At 44.4% G+C, this 19,187-nt stretch overlaps 1 protein-coding gene across 6 annotated transcripts; it reads left to right on the top strand.

Annotated features, from left to right (window-relative positions):
• Positions 1-848: 848 nt before the first annotated feature.
• Positions 849-18,143, top strand: ZNF202 (zinc finger protein 202). 6 transcript variants are annotated; one of them, XM_030829443.1, is made up of 10 exons: positions 853-975; positions 1,981-2,100; positions 2,281-2,394; positions 2,968-3,079; positions 11,509-12,007; positions 12,670-12,880; positions 13,266-13,354; positions 14,216-14,345; positions 14,881-15,000; positions 15,483-18,143. In XM_030829443.1, exons 5-10 carry the CDS (start codon positions 11,606-11,608, stop codon positions 16,475-16,477), a joined length of 1,947 nt encoding a protein of 648 aa, XP_030685303.1. In that variant the 5' UTR covers positions 853-975; positions 1,981-2,100; positions 2,281-2,394; positions 2,968-3,079; positions 11,509-11,605; the 3' UTR covers positions 16,478-18,143. The 6 variants fall into 6 exon arrangements, with proteins under 6 accessions (XP_030685301.1, XP_030685303.1, XP_030685305.1 ...); XM_030829445.1 differs by having other exon boundaries at positions 11,509-12,003; XM_030829441.1 differs by lacking the exon at positions 2,968-3,079 and having other exon boundaries at positions 849-975.
• The last annotated feature ends 1,044 nt before the right edge of the window (positions 18,144-19,187 follow it).

Genomic DNA, 19,187 nt, shown 5'->3' on the forward strand with positions numbered 1-19,187 from the left:
TGATACCATAACTATTTTCTTTTTGAGCTTCTGATGTTCCATTCAGTTCATGTGCAATGTATCATTTAGTCCTCAGAGTAACGGTATTATTATGCCCTTTTTTTTTTTTTTTTCTTTTGAGACGGAGTCTCGCTCTGTCGCCCAGGCTGGAGTGCAGTGGCGCGATCTCGGCTCACTGCAAGCTCCGCCTCCCGGTTTCACGCCATTCTCCCGCCTCAGCCTCTCCAAGTAGCTGGGACTACAGGCGCCCGCCACCACGCCCGGCTAATTTTTTTGTATTTTTGGTAGAGACGGGGTTTCACCGTAGTCTCGATCTCCTGACCTCGTGATCCGCCCGCCTCGGCCTCCCAAAGTGCTGGGATTACAAGCGTGAGCCACCGCGCCCCGCCATGCCCGTTTTATATGATGCACAATAGAGTTCAAAGATGGAAATATTCGGCCAAGGCCCTGCTGCTGATGGTGAATGCAAGAGACAGTATTCAAATCTAACGCTGCCCTTTTCTACCATGTTGCAGCGGACAATGCAAAGAAAAAAATATCAAGAAAAACATGTAGACGTATCCAAATGAAAACAAACACACAAAACATCAAAAACAGAAAAGAAAAAGAAAACCCTTGCAGAAGGCATGCCTGTAAATGAAAGGCCCAAGATGTTAATTTATTCGCTGCAGAGTGGAGTTAGGGGTCGCGGACGGCAGCTGTGGGGTCCGAGGCTTCTTCGCACTGGGTCCTTGGGGAGCACTGCGCCGCAACCCGCGGAGGGCGCATAGAGAGGACCAAACCTCCCACAGCCTAGAAAGGCTCCAGCTCTGGGAGAAGGCAGGGCGAGCGATCGCTTCCGGTTCCGGGCGCAAAGGCCCCACGTGTTCCGACCCGCTAGGCCCCGCGCGGCTCGGATCCGGAGGCGCTGTTTCGGTCGGGAGTGGATGGGAGAGAAGCCGGGGCAGGGGAGGAGCCGCCGGAGCTGTCGGAGCCGTGAGTCCTGAGTGGGCTGGGCTGGGCCGGGCTGGACCGGGCCAGACCAGATCGGGCAGAGCCGGGCAGGGCGGGGAGGAGGGGGAGGGACCGGAGACCCCGCCCCCCAGAGTCTGGGGAAATCGCCGTGTCCTGGGGAAGGGGTGGCGGCGGTGTACTGAGGGTGCCTAGACGTTGTGGTCTCTGTGTTTCCTGGTGGCCGGAGCCAGTATCTCCGGGGACACAGATGGCGCTCCAGGCTTCCCTTCCTTTCCAGCCACCGCCCTCCGCCCCCTCCTGGGGCCTGCAGAAATGTAGTTAGTCCGTACCTCGTACCTCCTAACGCTTCCGCGCCAACTGTTTCCCCCCGGAACCGAGGGAGGAGTGGTCTAGGTCCCTTTATTTTCCGCGGCCTATTCTCACCCTTCCTCTCCGATTGCTTAAGATCATCTCCGCGGGCTCCTTCCCCCGGCTAGCCCCATCTCCTTACACAACCAAGACCCCTCAGCTCCCCAGCACACACTCAGATACACTCACCTGTGATCTTATCACCTGTAATGATAGTAGTCCTTGGCATCCATTTGGCCAGGGGCTTTTCAGCTGCCACTGTGACAGACCCTGAGGTTCCCCTCAAGCCAGTAGCTGCTGTCTCCACTTGCAACTTTCCTCTCCTCCCACTCCTAACAGCCAGTTGTGGCACCTCTTCTCAGCACCAGCGTTACTTTTAGCAGGAGCATACCTACTTCTTGAGTGTCTTGATTAAAAGTTTGTGTGCCATGGATAGGCTGTGTTCCTTCAGAAAGGTGTCAGTCTAATTTTTGTTTTTCTGAACAATGAATGTTCTCATCTTCTAGGCGCTTTGATAACCCTGTCTGCCTTGGAATCTGTACTGACCTCCCCAGAGGGAGACTCTTAGACCCAGCCTTTCTTGAACAACCTTGGTCCTGGGGAGCAGCGCCGGATCCCAGGCTCTCACTTAGAGGCTTGGCTTAGAACTGTCGCTTTTTCTCTATCCACGCTCTGCAGGTGACACCCAGGGCAGCTACACTCAGAAGCCACAAGGAATGCTAGTGGAGCCCCTCATCCCTCCCAGCTTCTCTTCCAAGCTGCCCCGTGGGGCTTGATCCAGGAAGCTACTTCAGAAAGGTTGTGGGATAGCCTGGGAGGTTTGTTGGTGGGAAGCGTGTGAACGCAGAGCAGTCTTGGATAACTTTCTGCTGTTACTATCTAGCATAAGAGGGTGGGCAGGGTTGGCGAGAGGACAGGAATTTTTCCTCCTAGGACCAAACGCCTGGGATTCATAATCTTTCACCCTTTCTCCTCCAGCTATACCCTTTTTGTACTCTGTATATACTATATTGCAGTAGACAATCATTCCAAGGGTACAACAAGGTTTACTACAAAGTGAGGGACTCAGCCATTGCAAATTGTACAGATGAGGTAAGTTACAGGTTTACATTTTTTTTTCCCAGTAAATTTGGCACAGATTTAAAATGTGAAACAGTTTTAGACCCCTCGTTTTTGCTGTTCTCTCACCAGCAAACCCTTTAGTTTGGCCAGCAATAGCTTTCTGCATGAACTTCAGATTTACTTCATTTGCTGGGTGGTGGTTCTCAAACTTACTATAAGCACCTGAAGGGCTTGTTAAACGCATGTTGCTGGGACCCACCCCTAGAGTTTCTGGTAATAGGTCTGTGCTGGGTCTTGAGAATTTGTACTTCTAACGAGGCTCAGGTACTGATGCGGCAGATCTGGGTTCTTCACTTTGAGAACAACTACCTTTTGGCCAAATGTGATATACATATTGCAGTAGGTTGAGGTTCAGAATACCTTTGTTTGAGTACTTCTGTGTTGGAAACTAGTAATCTGATCTTTTATAGGTAATCACTTAAGTCTGAGAATTTTGTTTGCAAAATTAAGAAAGCGTACTTAAAAAAACTGAATGCTATATGCCAAATTTGAGGTGAAATATTGATGAGTTCTTCCCCTTGATTTTCTTAATTCTCTTGATAGGGGCTTCACGTGTTGATCATATATATTAACACCTGTATTCTGGGCTTTTGCTCTGAATTCCTAGTATTGCTAAAATCCTGCTATTTCTTAACTACCTGTTAAGTTCCTCAAGGTCAGAGCTTCTGCTTTTTTTATCTTTCTCTGCCCAGCACCTTGAATAGTGTGGGACACGTAATTGACGCTCAGTAGATATTTGTGTATTGAACTCCATCCCTTGTCCTCCTCCCCTGTTGGTGTTTTTCTCCACTGACCTTATGCTACACAGTAAAGTAGAGCATGATTATGCCACCTGATTACCCCCAAGAGATTGGAATAAATGCCAGTGCCAAATTCCTACAGCTATCCCTGTGAATGGTTTATTACCCAGGAGCCCTGACACTGGCTGATTTCTGAATTTTCAGTGCTTCTGTAATATATACAAGTTGAGGGAGGAGAAATAGAAAGCTTAAACTCAATGTGCATTTATTGAATACCTTTTCTACTAAGGGCTTGACAAAGTGGGAATATAAAAATGAATAAGGAGACCCTTGCTCTCGAGGGCAGGGCTCACAGTGGGGAGACAGATGTTAAGCCATGCCCACAACAAGAATAACTTCTGAGATTCCTTCTTTGGATCATGATTTAGTCTTCAGTGGAAACCTGGTACTCCTCAGATTCCTCTGGTTCAACAGGCGGGGATCCCATCCTTTATCATCTCCTCAAATGCTAAGGGAGCCTTGAGCAAAAAGCCAGGAGGAAGTCATCTAGACATGAAACGGGGTATCCACACAGGGTGTGTTAATGACAAAGCTAAAAACATAGCAAATGACTTTTGAATTTACTGCCGTTATGAATTATCTATAGCAGCACCTCAGGTCAGCTCTATTATATATGTTATTGTGTTATTTCCCATTAAATGATGGTTCTTCTGACTATCTGATTGGCATTGACTATGTTCGTTGTAGGAATTGCAATACATCTGGTTTAACTCTGGCTGTCAAATGAGAGCAGTTGCTGTCATCAGGATGGGTGTCAGGTTTGATGTCCCCTCCTTTTCCTGCTTCAGGTTAATTTGTGATGTTCTGTTTTAAATTGAGGCATATAGCTTGACCTCCTTTATTTAGGCCAGTAACTGCTCTGGGGTAGTTTTCCTGAAGGTTAAAAAGCCTAGCTTCATGATGGAGGTTAACCAACGTGACCATGATGGCCAGGTGTATAAATCTGGCGTCTTAAAAATCTGTGTTTGAGGCTGGGTGCAGTGGCTCACACCTGTAATCGTAACACTTTGGGAGGCCAAAGCTGGCAGATCACTTGAGCCCAGGTATTTGAGACCAGCCTGGGCAACATGGCAAGACCCTGTCTCTACAAAAAATTTAAAAATTAGCTGGGCATGGTGGCATGTGCTATAGTCCCAGATACTTAGGAGGCTGGGGTGGGAGGATGGCCTGAACCTGGGAGGCAGCGATTGCAGTGAGTTGTGATCTTGCCACTGCACTCCAGTCTTAGCAACAGAAAAAACCCTATCTCAAAACTTAAAAATCTGTATTTGGCCCCTAGCCCTCCTCAGCTCTTGAGTAAATCTCTCTCAGCATCCTAGGCTGATACATTATGGCCCAAATATTCAATAGAGTTGCTGTATATCCTTGTTCCTCTCAAAACCCCTCCTCATCACCATCAAAAAGCTGGTTCAGTTCTCTACCTTTAGATAAAGAATCATCCCAAGACAACATGAGCTGCTGTGACTTGTCCAAGATGACACCTCTTTACCATGTAGAGCAGGGGACAGAACACAGGTCACCGTTCCCCGAAGTCAGCTATGTACTGTTTAACATCGCCTCCTAGGCCTGCCATATATAACCATCAAAAACATTTTAGTTTAGAATAAAGTGAATTGTTACAATTTTTATTTTTCATTTTTGTATTTACATTTACTCTCAATGACATGTTTATTCCCACCTAATATCTTGAGGCTAACCACAAAATCTGTAGCATTTCCAGGCAGAAGATACTTGTGACTTCCCCGTACCACCCACTACATACTTGACCTCTTTGTCTTTCTTCCTGTCTTCCCTTTCTCTATACCTTATTGTCTTTCTTTGGAACCTATTGTAACAAGTTTTGAGCCATTTCTCCCCTTGCTACTCAAATATCACTTTTACGAAGGGGGAAAAAAAAACTTAAGTGGCAAAAATATTTTACAGAAACAGTTTTAAACATGTTTTGAAGCATACTGGTCATGTGCTAGAAGGCCAAAAGCCAGGGAATTCATTCCCTTTCATTCATTCTGCCGTCTAGGTTAAGTTTTCGTAGGACTTCTTGGTACACTGAGTTTGCCTCAGACAGATTGTCTCCTGCCAGTTACAGGGAGTGGAGAGGACTTTGATATATTGGTAATTAGAAGCATTGCTGATACGGTCTTCGGTGGGAGAACGTGTGTTTAAGGATCCTTCTCATCTGTATTCCAACATTTTCATTTAATCCTACTTCATAAGTGCCTCCAAAGCAAGGATTGTTTTTTTGGTTTAGCATGGTTTCTTTGATATAACAATAGACAGACCAAGATTTTCCTTATGCCATCTATTTTTTTGTAATTATGATGAAATAAAGAACTGTTTGCTTGTTTATCATTTAAATCTTGCCCTCTTCCCAAAAGGATTTCAAATAGCTTGAAGGAAAATGAATAAAATATGTTGAGCACCCACCCTATGCCAGACTCTATACTGAAGGATTTCTATAGGTTATTTCATTTACTCCTTAAAACAACCACATGAGATAGGTAGTATTAGCCGCATTTTTGAGGATAAGACTGAGGCTTAGGGAAATTGTGTTACAAGGCTAATAAGTGAGGTCAGGGATTCAAACCCAGAGTGCCAAGGCCACTAACCGTTACGTGGAAAGCTTAGATAAGCGCTTGTATATAGGACAATTAAGAATAAAAGAATATCTCCATTAGAAGGATTGTACTGGGCTAATCTTTCGTTTTAAAGAACAGCGGCAGCATTGGAAAAGAGCGGTTAACAGTTTTTATTAGTCGATTTCTATTCTAGAACACTGAGAGGAGCTGTTGACAGGCCCTGGTTAGCCCCAGCAAGTAGTCATATTAAAATTCCCAAATTATAGGTCTGCATTAAGGTATAAAATAAGAATGGGGACTGGAAGGGATATAAATATCTGCTAAATATAATAATTTCAGTTCTGATCACTGTTTTCTTCTGAAGATTATTTGCCAGTAAATAGGCAGATCACTGTCTCTCCTTTAGGTTGACAGTGTATGATACAGACTTTTTCATTTAGGGTCCAGAAAGATCACCCTAGCTAATAGCATTTTAAGGTAGAGAACTAGATATTCTTTCATTGCCTGTGGTTTTCTGTTCTTGTAAGAGAATTGAGCTTGGGTCTTCACTGCCATGTGACACCTTCAGATAAGGGGCAGAGACAGCTGGCCTGAGGACTGTACAAAGGTCTTACCTTGATAGGTCCTCTCCAATCCTATGCATCCTAGGAACACTCAAGACACTAGGTTGTATCTTTGCAGATACTGTTTTAGTGTCTTCTGGAACCAAGTCTCTTACTTAATCCTGGCCTGGTTTCATATTCTCTCTATTGTATTCTCTCTATAGTTTTTATCTTGCTCTGGAACTCTTCCAAGGACAGACATTGAAGAAAGGTATTAGAATAGCAAAGGCAACAAATTGCAAGGTATACTTGTAGCATAGCACATCCCATTAATTATAGAATAAAAACACAACATCTGTTTTCTGCCTCTAATATTAATACTTGACATTTGCACAACACATTTGAGTTCATAAAGGTCTCACATCTCAGATAATCACTGAGTTAGGAGACTGGTTATCTGCAGAGGGCTTTATCCTTTACAAGGGCTCTTGTGTATGTTACTTCACAAAACCTTCAGGGAAGCTCCAGTTTCTTGGGGATCTGGGGCCGGGACGTACATCTTTGGATACTCAGTTTGGTGCTGTGCTCAGCACTGCTATACCTCCTATTCATTTCCCATCTCTTACCCCACAAAGACTCCTTCCTTCATTCCTTCAATTGCTGATCTGTTTTCCTTCGTCTTCCTAGACTGCCAAAGTAAATGCAAAACAAGCACCAGAAATCTCAGCTTGTGATTTCTGAAGGGCATTTTTAAATGGCAAATTTGGTGTGGCACTGTTATATGTTCTTTTTTCTTTGGAGAGCAAAGCCCTTTGAGAGAGCAGGAACTCCTCTGGCAATGCATACGTTGTAGGATCCATACTGTGGAATCTCTTGTACCTAGTGCTGTGAGAAAACAATGAGGATTCCAAGTCTACTTCACTGGACGTCGGTTCTCAAACTTCTAAGATACTAGAAGTCCTTTTATCAAGCCAAAAGACCCTATGTATTAATTCTGTCTTCCAGGGGTAGGAGTTGGGGGTTGGAAAGCTTTGTCTGGATAAATAATCAGTATTGTAGTTCCATTTATTTGATGTCTGATTTTGTGCTTATTAAAATTGATTTAAATCCTCAATGGAAAATGATTTTTTTTTTTTTTTCAAATGCCCAGTGTTGTGTGACTTGCATTTGGATTATTCCCGGTACAACCTGAAGATTCCTTGTGATGAGTTGTGGTTCCATCACCTTGGGAACCACTAAGAGAATTCTGTTTTACTCACAATCCAAACAATAAATGTTTTTTTTCCCTATGTATGCCTTTATCCAGCACACAGTTTGCTAGACTTATGGGTGAATATGGGTTAATATGACATGGTATCTATCCTTCTGGAAACAGACTTTTAAAACCTTACTAGGCATTCTCTGCATTCATCAGATATGAAGTGAGTGCCTGGTGTGTGCCAGGCATCGAGCTGGGCACAGCATATCCCTGCCCTCAGAGCTTTACAGTCCAGTGAGTTCAACAGAAGATGAACAGTTTTGATGACACAAAAAATAGACACATGTGCATGCTGTGGTAGGGGGAGATACAAGTTCCTGTGGAAGCATCATCTGGGAGGACCAGGGGAGGCATCTTGGAAAAACTGAGATCTGAAAGATGGATAGAGTTAACCACATGAAGAGAGTGGAGAAGGGTACTTCAGACAAGGTGAACAGCATCAGGAAAGCCCGGGGAGGGTATAGAAAAGAAAGAACAGTAATTCTTGCTGTGGCTTTCAATGGGAGTGGCAGTCATGGAAGGAAGGAGAGGTAGCAGGGACCAGGTTTTGAGGGGCTTTGTGTATCACATTTTAAGAAGTTTAAATTTTAGCCTAAGGTCACTGGGAAGCCACTGGCAGATTTTGTATGTTAGGAAGTTCACCACTCACCTACTTGGAGTATTGCAGGTGAAGCTAATGTGGATGGGCCTCCTGCCCATTATTAAATCCTGTTCCTGTCAGGAACAGGACAGCCCATGCTGTCTCTCCCTGTGTGTCTGTCTCTCTCTCTCTCTCTCTCTCTGTCTCTCTCAAAAGCTAAAGGAAGGCACATAGGTTCCAGAAGGAAAAAGAAATAACCACTAGAAAAATAAGTATAAGCTGAATTTACCATGGCCCAGTGAGATTCCAAACCAAAATAAGGTTTCTAGGGATTGAGCTTTTAATACTGGTACTCCAACAGGGAGATAGGACTTGGGAAGCTGACACTGTGTCAAAGTTACAGAATTAAGCAGCCTGCAAACCTGGACCTTTGAAAATCTTCCTGCTGACCCAGGAAAAGTGCAAGGAAGTAGGTTCTGCAGAACCCTGGGTAGGCCAAACATTACTTGAAGGCATCGGTCTAAATAATACACAAAAACATTATTCAGGAACACCCTGAGAAATTAACATAAAAACTGATTTGGCCAGGCATGGTGGCTCAGCCTTTGGTAACAGTGCTTTGGGAGGCCAAGGTTGGAAAATCACTTGAGGCCAGGAGTTCCAGGCTGTAGTGAGCTATGATTGCACTACTGCCCTCCAGCCTGGGCAACAGAGGGAGAGTCTTAAAGAAGCAAACTGTTCAAGATCATTGAAACCATTAGCACTTAGGAAGAAACAAATGAAATTACATTCAAGGGGCTCACATTTAAATCCAGGTCTCTCAGGACTCCCAAAGTAAAAAGATGGGCATACAATAAAAAATTACAAGCCACTTGAGAAAAAAATAAATCACCATGAGGTAGAGATAGCAGAGGAAAAATTACACATGAAGATCTAGGAATTAGGGAGCTAACCAAAAGAGACTATGAAAGTATGTTGCAAGTGATTGAGGATAATGAAAAAAATGTCATAAGAGCATGAATTAAAAGGGTTTTGAGAAAGAATGAAGATAATATGGTCATTGACTATAAACTCATTTGATGGGCAACAACAGATGAGACACAGCTATTAAGAGTGGATCGATAACCTTGAATGTGGATGGGAGGCAATTGTAGTATAGCACAGAAAGACTGAGAAATGATGGAGCCCTTAAGCTGCTTGTGGACACTGGTCTGGAGGGGGACAGGACCAAGAAAACCAGTTATGGAGGTTGAACTAAGTCATCTCTCCAATGTATCAGTGCCTGTTACGTGCCAGTGCTGTTGAGGAGCAGAGGATATTGTAATTTTTTTTTTTTTTACAGTTCCTATTAATACCTTCTAGTGGGTGATAATGGCTCAACTGGGGGAATGGCAGTAGAGATGAAGAGATGGATGGATTTGAAAGACATTTTTTAGAAGTTGGAATTAACAGGATGTGGTGAATAATCAAAAGATGGTAAAAGCATAATGGAGGAAACAATGATTCTTCCTGTTACAATAGGAAGAAGCTTTGGAGTAGAGTTTTATTCATTTTAAATGCATTTATTGTGCACTTTATTATAGGTATTGGAGATTGATGGAAAATAGTCCCTGACTTCAAAGAGTTTCACAGGAAAGATAAGCGATGGCTATGTAATATGACTGATACTGGGATAGAGAGGTGCCCAGGTCGCTACGGGAGGACTTAGGTGATTTCTAACCATGTCTAAGAGTAGGAGAAATGGGATCAAAGAAAACATCTCAGAAGACATGAAGCCTGAGCTTATGTCTTGAAAAATTTAAAGTTTAACCAAGGATAAAGAATCAGAAGAAACAGCATATTCAAAAGCTAAAGAACATGGGACTCTTGTGTGCTTTGCATGTACGCACTGTGTGTGTGTGTGTGTGTGTGTGTCTGAAAGGATTGGAGAGGAGGGCGAAGAGAATAACAAGATGAACGTCAACCTAATGTAGAATGTTTGAAGTTTGTATTTCACTGAACAAGACAGTGGGGAGTGATGGAAGGATCTTAGATAGGAAAGGGACATGAGCACATTTGCCAAGAGAGCTCGTTCTGGTCATAGTGGGAACGTGAAGGTGACAAATCTGGAGGCAGGTAGCTCACATTTGGAGGCAGCTGCAGTCATCCAGATGAGAAGTGAGAGGGACCTAAGCTGTAAATTGTGGGAATAAAGACAAGACCCGTTAAAAAGAAAGAGAACACACCATGAAGCGTGGAAAGGGGAAGGGTGGAGAGTAGTCTATGCAGAAGGAACAACCTTCAAAAAGACATGGAGGACTGAAAAGGCACCCTGTTGTCGGGAGATCAGCAATGCATTTTTTATAACCAGGTGATACAGGGAAAAGGTAGGATCTGAAGCTTGAAAAATAGATTGGGGGCTGATTGTAAAGAGCTTCGTGTCATTCCCAGGATTTTGGAACTGATTTTACTAACATGAAAAAGGTTTTGTTTTAAAATATTGAGTAATATAGTTGGAACTATAATTTAGAAAGATAATAGCTGGTGCCATCACTCTTCTAAGCAAAGATAGTAATACGTTTAATGCTCATAGGCTTTAGTAATACATTTAATCCTTATAGTAAGCCTATTAGATGAAAACCATTATTATCTCCCTTCTATAGACAGAGAAACCGGCATAAGGAGAATGAGAACTTGCCTATGGTCCTACTCTGGAAATACCTAGTAAGCGACAGAGCCAGGATTCAAACCCAGGCAGCTCAACTCCAGAACTTTCGCTCATAACCTTACACACCTCCCTCATGGTTGGTGTTTCTCAACCATGGATACACATTCGAACTGCATGTAGCATCTCTAAACATACAGTTACCTGGATTGACTGAATCAGAGTGTCTGAAAAATGATGTGTGATACTATGTTTTGCAAAACCTCCACAGGTAATTCTGTTGCACTTTGCTTATAGTTGAGTACTGCAGGGATCTCAGGAAGTTAGAGCAGCAGTCCAGGCAGGAGATGATGAAGGCTCAAACTAAAACGGTCTGTAGGAAGGAAGAGGAGGGAACCGATTTGGAGGTTTAAGCGGTGGAATTGGCAGTATTCATGAAATGGAAATGCAGTATTTTCTTGTGGAGTATGAACCTTGCCTAGGAAGGGGAGTAGAGGACCATACCTTTAGTTGTGAATTATCCTCTCCCAACTGGATCTGTTGATTTACGGCTATGGAGGTTGGGGAAAAGAGGATTTAACCATTTGAAGAAGTTTGTGTAGAGGATTATGATTGAACTCAGACAGTTGTCCTTGTGTATAGTTTCATGCTTATACTCTTGTTTGTCTTTACTTCTCTATCCAGGGCCCTTGGAAGAAAATCCTTGCTGTGTCCAGGCTGAGGCTGGGGGCTAATGACAGCGTGAGCTCTAGATGGTGTGAGACCACCCCAAAGCCAAGAAATGGCTACAGCTGTGGAACCAGAGGACCAGGATCTTTGGGAAGAGGAGGGAATTCTGATGGTGAAACTGGAAGATGATTTCACCGGTCGGCCAGAGTCTGTCTTACAGAGGGATGACCCAGTGCTGGAAACCTCCCACCAGAACTTCCGACGCTTCCGCTACCAGGAAGCAGCAAGCCCTAGAGAAGCTCTCATCAGACTCCGAGAACTTTGTCACCAGTGGCTGAGACCAGAGAGGAGGACAAAGGAGCAGATCCTAGAGCTGCTTGTGCTGGAACAATTTCTTACCGTCCTGCCTGGAGAACTACAGAGCTGGGTGCGGGGCCAACGGCCAGAAAGTGGCGAGGAGGCAGTGACGCTGGTGGAGGGTTTGCAGAAACAACCCAGGAGACCAAGGCGGTGGGTGAGGAGGGGGAGTCCTGATCTGTGTGATGTGGAGGGGGACTATTTGCTAGAAGGCTGGATTTGGGGGGAGGGCTTGCAGGATCCCCATAAATTATTAGTGGGCTCTGCCCTTGGGTTGCTCATAGATCCATGAGCCCTGTGGATTAGGGGGATGTGTGTGTATGAATGTGACTTTCTGGATTTTGGAACACCTGTGTAGGGACCATCTGAGGGGTCTCAGGCACCAAAGGGTTATGGCTTTGGTTTTCCCTTCTTTGAATGTTGAGCCTTGGGTTCCTGGAGGGGAGAATTTTGTGACTTCCTCAAAGGTTCTCGTAGATCCCCAGTCACAGATCCCCCTGCCTGGCTGGTCAGCTAGGGAAACAGGCAGCAAGGAGAGCTGCAGGTGGGACAGGTGGAGATGGGAAGAAGCCTTGGGTGACGGGGGCCAAGGCTGGGGGCGGTGAGAGAGCAGTGCAGGCCTGCGCATCCCCTGCCTTGTCGTGGGGAGGATAACCTTCAGCTCCTCCTTGCCTGCTCCATTGGAACTGGAGTTTCCCCTCCTTGTCTGGGTCCCTCTGGGAGTGTTTTCTTTAGGCATCTTCTCCTAAAATAAGCTCCCATGACAACCAAGAACTTCCTCCTGACTCCATGGTGACTGGAAGTTGGAATTATTCCCAGGTGACTGTCCATGTTCACGGTCAGGAAGTCCTGTCAGAGGAGATGGTGCATTTAGGAGCGGAGCCTGAGTCACCTAGTGAGCTGCAGGATCCTGTGCAAAGCTCGACCCCTGAGCAGTCTCCTGAGGAAACCATACAGAGCCCAGATCTGGGGACACCGGCAGAGCAGCGTCCACACCAGGAAGAGGAGCTCCAGACCCTGCAGGAGAGCGGTGGGAAGCCTCAGCAGAAAGGGGGGATTGTGGCAGAAGGCAGGCAAGGAGGGGGACATTTCTTCTATACCAAGGAAGCTGGGTAGACTGCATGGAAAGAAATCACAGAATCCAGGATGTCAAGAGGAGACAGTACCGCCAGCTAGAGTCCCCCATAAAGAGGGCCAAGCTTAGATAGCAGATTGTTGCTTGTTCTCTTGGCATTCTGATGGTCTCATAGGTGATGGGATTGGGATATGGGAGCTACCGTTAGGCCAGTTTCTTGGTTGCCATAATAGAAAGGGTAGGGCCACCTTCCTAACAAAGATGGTGGGGGATGCCCAGATTTTTGCCCATTATTGGGGCATGCTGCATATTACTGATCTTTGCCTTCTTTTCTTCATAGAGGTCCCAGTGCCCCAGGACCCAGAGCTTCCTGCAGAGAGGAGCTCTGGAGACTCAGAGATGGTTGCTCTTCTTACTGCTCTATCACAGGTGTGCCGTAGTTACCTCTGTACCACAATTTGTTTGAAGAACCACTGGGCATTAGCCATACTAAACAGGTGAAGCAGGATGCACATTTACACTCTTGCCAGTTTTAAGCTCACAGTTCTGCAGGTGCCTAGAAGGGGAGGAGATAATGAGATAAATTATCATACCCTCTATTGGATCCACAGGCACCGACACCAATTTATTTGCCATTGAGTAGAAGAACTAACAAAATGGGATTATTCTGTAACACGCCAGTACAACTTCGAAGTTGTCAAATGAGGGTTTTTTAGTTTTGTTTTTTTTTTAAAGGAATAAATTTGATAGTCATTTGTAAGTATGACAGACTGTACTGCTGAGACATTTGGGAAGTACTCACCATGATCAAAGCCCTGAAACTAAGCCATGTGGCTGGAGAAAAAGAAATAGAATTCATGTATGGTTTTAGATTGTAATCTAACTGAGGAAAAAAGTCTTGTTTTGGCTGTAGAGTATAGAAACTATTGAAAGTGATTAGAGTCGTTAGGGAAAGTTTACTAGAAAAGATGAATTTTGCAGAAATGTATGTGGCGTTAAAGTGTCAAGTAGGGAGCTGAATGATGATTTTTAAGACCTTTCCTAAATTTTAAACAATACCTTAAAGAAGAAGAACATAAGCTGGTCCTCAGGGAAAGTGGTGGAGTTGTAGGGGGCAGGGCCAGTGCCCCAGGGGACACATAGCTCCCCTGAGAATGAGTTTAAGCAGCCCGCCACTCGAGCTCCTTTCATCTCCTAGATGGAGTCTACCTATTGTATGACCTTCAACAGGGACAAAATACGAGGCTACCTGTAGCATCACGTTTTGATGAAATCCTTATGTGGTTTCAGGGACTGGTAACGTTCAAGGATGTGGCCGTATGCTTTTCCCAGGACCAGTGGAGTGATCTGGACCCAACACAGAAAGAGTTCTATGGAGAATATGTCTTGGAAGAAGACTGTGGAATTGTAGTCTCTCTGTGTAAGGAATTTCAAGTATTCTAGAGTGTTCTAAGCCCAGAGATCTTTTTCCTGCTGGAAATTTTGGGGGATCTTAGACCTTAGATTGTATGCAGTGAACTTCTCTTGTGCCTTCCCTACCAATAAAATTGAGGGATTAGGTGAAAAATATCATGTCCTTTCAAGTAAAATATAAATGGTTGGAAATGGAAACCTCTAATAGGTAAACAAACTTGTAATATTACAGCTTTAGTGCAGAAATATTTGAAGTAAGCACATGAGTTTTAAAACAGTAAGAGTTGGAGATAATCTTTCTTGAATATGGGAAAAGAGGATAAGGTGTACAATGGTGTAATTATTGAATTGCAGGTGAAAACCACAAGAAGCCAAGAGATATGCAGTCCTTGGTTAAAAGTACACAAACTAAAGAGATGAAAGATTCATCACCTGAGCTAGCTATGTATTTGCCCCACAACCTACCAAATAGAAAAGGACCGCTCTTAACACAGGGAATTGTTGAGCCAATCGTGATATCCTATTTTCCCTCTCTTGAGCAGCATTTCCAATCCCCAGACCTGATGAAATCTCCCAGGTTAGAGAGGAAGAGCCTTGGGTCCCAGATATCCAAGAGCCTCAGGAGACTCAAGAGCCAGAAATCCTGAGTTTTACCTACACAGGTGAGGAATGACAAAAACGGTCTTACCCACCCTGAGCCGGCAGTTCCTCTAGGCAGTGCTTCTCTCTCTGTAGGGCCCCGCTCTCATGAGTTTGTCTAACATGTCAGCCAGTACTGCTTTCTCCCTCTGACAGCCATTTCTTCTGTCATTTCCCTCCTCTTTTCTCCTCCCATCATTTGTCTGATAGCAATGTAATACAAAAGGGTGAAAGAAAAATGTTAACTTTTGGAATTGCAGCTATACCATTTACTGTACAATTCCCTTAAGCCCTCGATTCTCAATCTCTGCATTTGTAAAATGAAGATTATATTTGTGCATACCAAGGTTTGTTGATAGCATAACAATATGAGAAAGTGCTTGGCACAGGACAGGCATTCCTTTTAGTCTTGCCATCTCAAAACCCTTTTTAAAAATCTCCCCATTGTGTAGAAGGCATTGTTGCCACTACAATGACCCTTTTTTTCCTCTCACCTTTTCAACAGGAGATAGGAGTAAAGATGAGGAAGAGTGTCTGGAGCAGGAAGATCTGAGTTTGGAGGATATACACAGGCCTGTTTTGGGAGAACCAGAAATTCACCAGACTCCAGATTGGGAAATAGTCTTTGAGGACAATCCAGGTAGACTTAATGAAAGAAGATTTGGTACTAATATTTCTCAAGTGAATAGTTTTGTGAACCTTCGGGAAACTACACCCATCCACCCCCTGTTAGGGAGGCATCATAACTGTTCTGTGTGTGGAAAGAGCTTCACTTGTAACTCCCACCTTGTTAGACACCTGAGGACTCACACGGGAGAGAAACCCTATAAATGTATGGAGTGTGGAAAAAGTTACACACGAAGCTCACATCTTGCCAGGCACCAAAAGGTTCACAAGATGAACGCGCCTTATAAATATCCCCTAAACCGGAAGAATTTGGAAGAGACCTCCCCTTCGACCCAGGCTGAGAGAACTCCATCAGTGGAGAAGCCCTATAGATGTGATGATTGCGGAAAACACTTCCGCTGGACTTCAGACCTTGTCAGACATCAGAGGACACATACTGGAGAAAAACCCTTCTTTTGTACTATTTGTGGCAAAAGCTTCAGCCAGAAATCTGTGTTAACAACACACCAAAGAATCCACCTGGGGGGCAAACCCTACTTGTGTGGAGAGTGTGGCGAGGACTTCAGTGAACACAGGCGGTACCTGGCGCACCGGAAGACGCACGCTGCTGAGGAGCTCTATCTCTGCAGCGAGTGCGGGCGCTGCTTCACCCACAGCGCAGCGTTCGCCAAGCACTTGAGAGGACACGCCTCAGTGAGGCCCTGCCGATGCAACGAATGTGGGAAGAGCTTCAGTCGCAGGGACCACCTCGTCAGGCATCAGAGAACACACACTGGGGAGAAACCATTCACGTGCCCTACATGTGGAAAAAGCTTCAGCAGAGGATATCACTTAATTAGGCATCAGAGGACCCACTCAGAAAAGACCTCCTAGCTAGGTCCCCATGTGGGGAGATCTGCTTTCAGCCCTCACCTAAGGGAGGTGAGGAATAGGAAAAGCCCTCTTGTCAGCCGGGAAGACCTTTTCGAGGGAGTCTCCCTGACCTGCCCAGATCTGACATCACCTCTTCCTGCAACTAAATACAAGCCTGGGCAGAACCTCTCAGCCTTCTTCTACTCCTTGAGGGGATGTTTCATCCAAAGTACAACCTGAATTGAGGCTTCTCCTTCACTGGAGTGCGCCTGCCTCTACCTCATGGGTATAAAGTAGGAGAATTAAGAGACTTAAGAGGTTGTGGTTACTATATCATCCAAAAATTAGGCTGTTACATATCCTAAAGACTGCTCAACAGCTTCAAGTTGAAAGTGGCCAAGGACAGCCCCTTAGGTTTGGGAAGGGACAAGCCTGAAGGATTCTGTCTTTAGTGGGGTCAAATCTTAAAGCACACAACTCTGAACTCAAGACAGGAGGTTTACGTCCTGATGTCTTTGCCACACATTCACAGGATAACTGTATAGATCCCTCGCTGTCTGATTCACTTCTTACCATGCACTTTCCTTTAGATGCTGAGGAGATATGGAAGTGGGCGGAAAAAAAAAATCTCAAGGCTGCTTCACGTGGACCTTGTCAAGCTGCTCCCTCCCCCAGTGTCAAATTGTTATCAGGTGCCAAACACTGCTAGAAAGAAGGGCCTAGTCAGAAGCCTCTTTCCATACGAATTTTGGTTTTGTTCTTAATATTTTTTTTCTATTAAAATACTCATGCATTTAACCTTCCCATTATTCAACCAGTCTCTTGGTTTCGTCCCTAGCACTTCTACTACAAGTGAGATGGTAGCGTTTGAGTGCTTATTGAGTAAAGCATAATTCGGTTATAATGAAATCATTCACATTCCCTCATATGCACAAGCCTACCAACCCCTTCACACCCCCCTTCACAGGGGTCGTGTGAGTAAGGGGATTTGGAAACTGTCAACTTACAAAGCACTGTAACAGTTACAGAATCATCATTGCCATGGGCCACTTTATTTACATGAAGACAACTGGAGAACGACTAAGACCAAATTATGGAAAATAAGAAAAAGCTGTTGCTGGCAAGATCGTCAAGACTATTCTGACACCCTGTCCACATCATCCCTGACTGAGTACTCTGACATCACGGAAAGTGTTGAACCTGGGACCCTGAGGAATTCACCAGGAGTAAATGGCTTTCATGTATTTGTGTCGTTTGCTTTTTCTTACATGATTTTATGTTCATTTAAGAACTAAAAAGTAGCATCTCATGATGGCCCAAGGATCTCTGTTGCTGGTTAAAGGTTCCTTGGAGATGAGGCTGAATAATTATGAACCTCACCTGCTGTGATTGTGGGAGTGGCAAGAACTGGGGAGATGTCCTCCATAAGTGGAGCACAGGGTATGGGGTTAAAGCATGACAGGGAGAGTCTTCTGTGCCTGGTTTCTTCTCCTCTATCTCATAATGCATTATGGGCCAGAGGAATAGGGGAGGGTTAATAAGACTCCAACCCTAATGGCCCAACAGGGAAATTCTCATTTTGGTCGATGATATTCTGATGGACTGGTTTGGTCTTAATACCAGTCAACCATTGTCCTTCTGGAAATATACATATATGAAATAAATAAAGGTAACACTTGGCAGCCAAGTTCCCTGGTTTCTGGGACTTCCCATCTTACCCATTCCTTTTCCAGGGCTTCAGTGTCCTGATACTTCTGAGGGTGATTCATACTCAAATAGATCTGGGAGTACAGAGTATTTTTCCATGAGGAAAGGAAGGCTTGGGATGATTAGCAGAGTCCGGTGAAATATATGCACTCTGAGGTAAGATCCAAGCCTGGAGTTTGCAGAAGATACTGTCCTAATAAACATGCATTTCCAGACCGTGTATCTAAGCCTAAGCACAGCTTGTCCTGGGTGAAATGTCTGCCACAAAAGATAGTTTCTCCTAGCTCATACTTAACCATTTATAAAGGTTGGTAAAATACTGGCAGTGACAGAACAAATTGACTTTTTAATTTTCTTATTTGCATTATTCTGATAAATGAAAATCTGTCAGAGTTCTACATGAGGGAAAGCTTGTGAGGCTGGGCCGGTTTGTTGGAACATCAAATAGTCCTATTGCTGATCTCCCTGCAGAGTTTCATATGCTGACACTAAATCTCTGGTCCCTTTTGTAAATTACTGAATTTTCTGAGGTTCTTGGAGGGACATGTTGTCTCCCAAATCTGAACAAACACAACCACAGTTTGCAGCGGCAGGAAAGAGGTAGTGCAGCTGAGCGTGAGCAGGGAGGTTGGAGCACAGGGTGTGTTTTCGGAGGGGCCCCCTGTAGTATCTTGTGAGCAGTAGAATTCTAGCATCTTTGAATACTATACTAAGTTTCTGAGGGAGAAAACAGTGGGATTTTTAAGATATTATTTGGAGGAAGTTAATAAGCTACTTAGTTAACAGAATTGCCAGGTTGTTGGAAATGTGCTAAAGAGGTATGACACATTAAAAATGATAATATAAGGATATTTGGCCAGATAATTTAGGAATAACCAAGGAATATTTAACCTCTTCACCACAAAGTCCTAAGAGAAATAAATGCCCAAGAGATAAAGCCAAAATACATTTTTATTATCTGGACTTAGGCCTCATATTCCAGAGCAGAATCCGGTAAACTCAGATGAACTCCATGGAGAATTTC

This window comes from Nomascus leucogenys, chromosome 15 (assembly GCF_006542625.1).
Source record: "Nomascus leucogenys isolate Asia chromosome 15, Asia_NLE_v1, whole genome shotgun sequence".
NCBI classification, from domain to species: domain Eukaryota; kingdom Metazoa; phylum Chordata; class Mammalia; order Primates; family Hylobatidae; genus Nomascus; species Nomascus leucogenys.

Bases quoted from the DNA above. Each gene is read 5' to 3' on its own strand.
- ZNF202 (XM_030829441.1), top strand. From the start codon at position 11,606: ATGGCTACAGCTGTGGAACCAGAGGACCAGGATCTTTGGGAAGAGGAG. The intron at 12,008-12,669 runs GTGAGGAGGGGG...AATTATTCCCAG, and splicing joins CCAGGAGACCAAGGCGGTGG to GTGACTGTCCATGTTCACGG. The intron at 14,346-14,880 runs GTAAGGAATTTC...TCTCTTGAGCAG, and splicing joins TGGAATTGTAGTCTCTCTGT to CATTTCCAATCCCCAGACCT.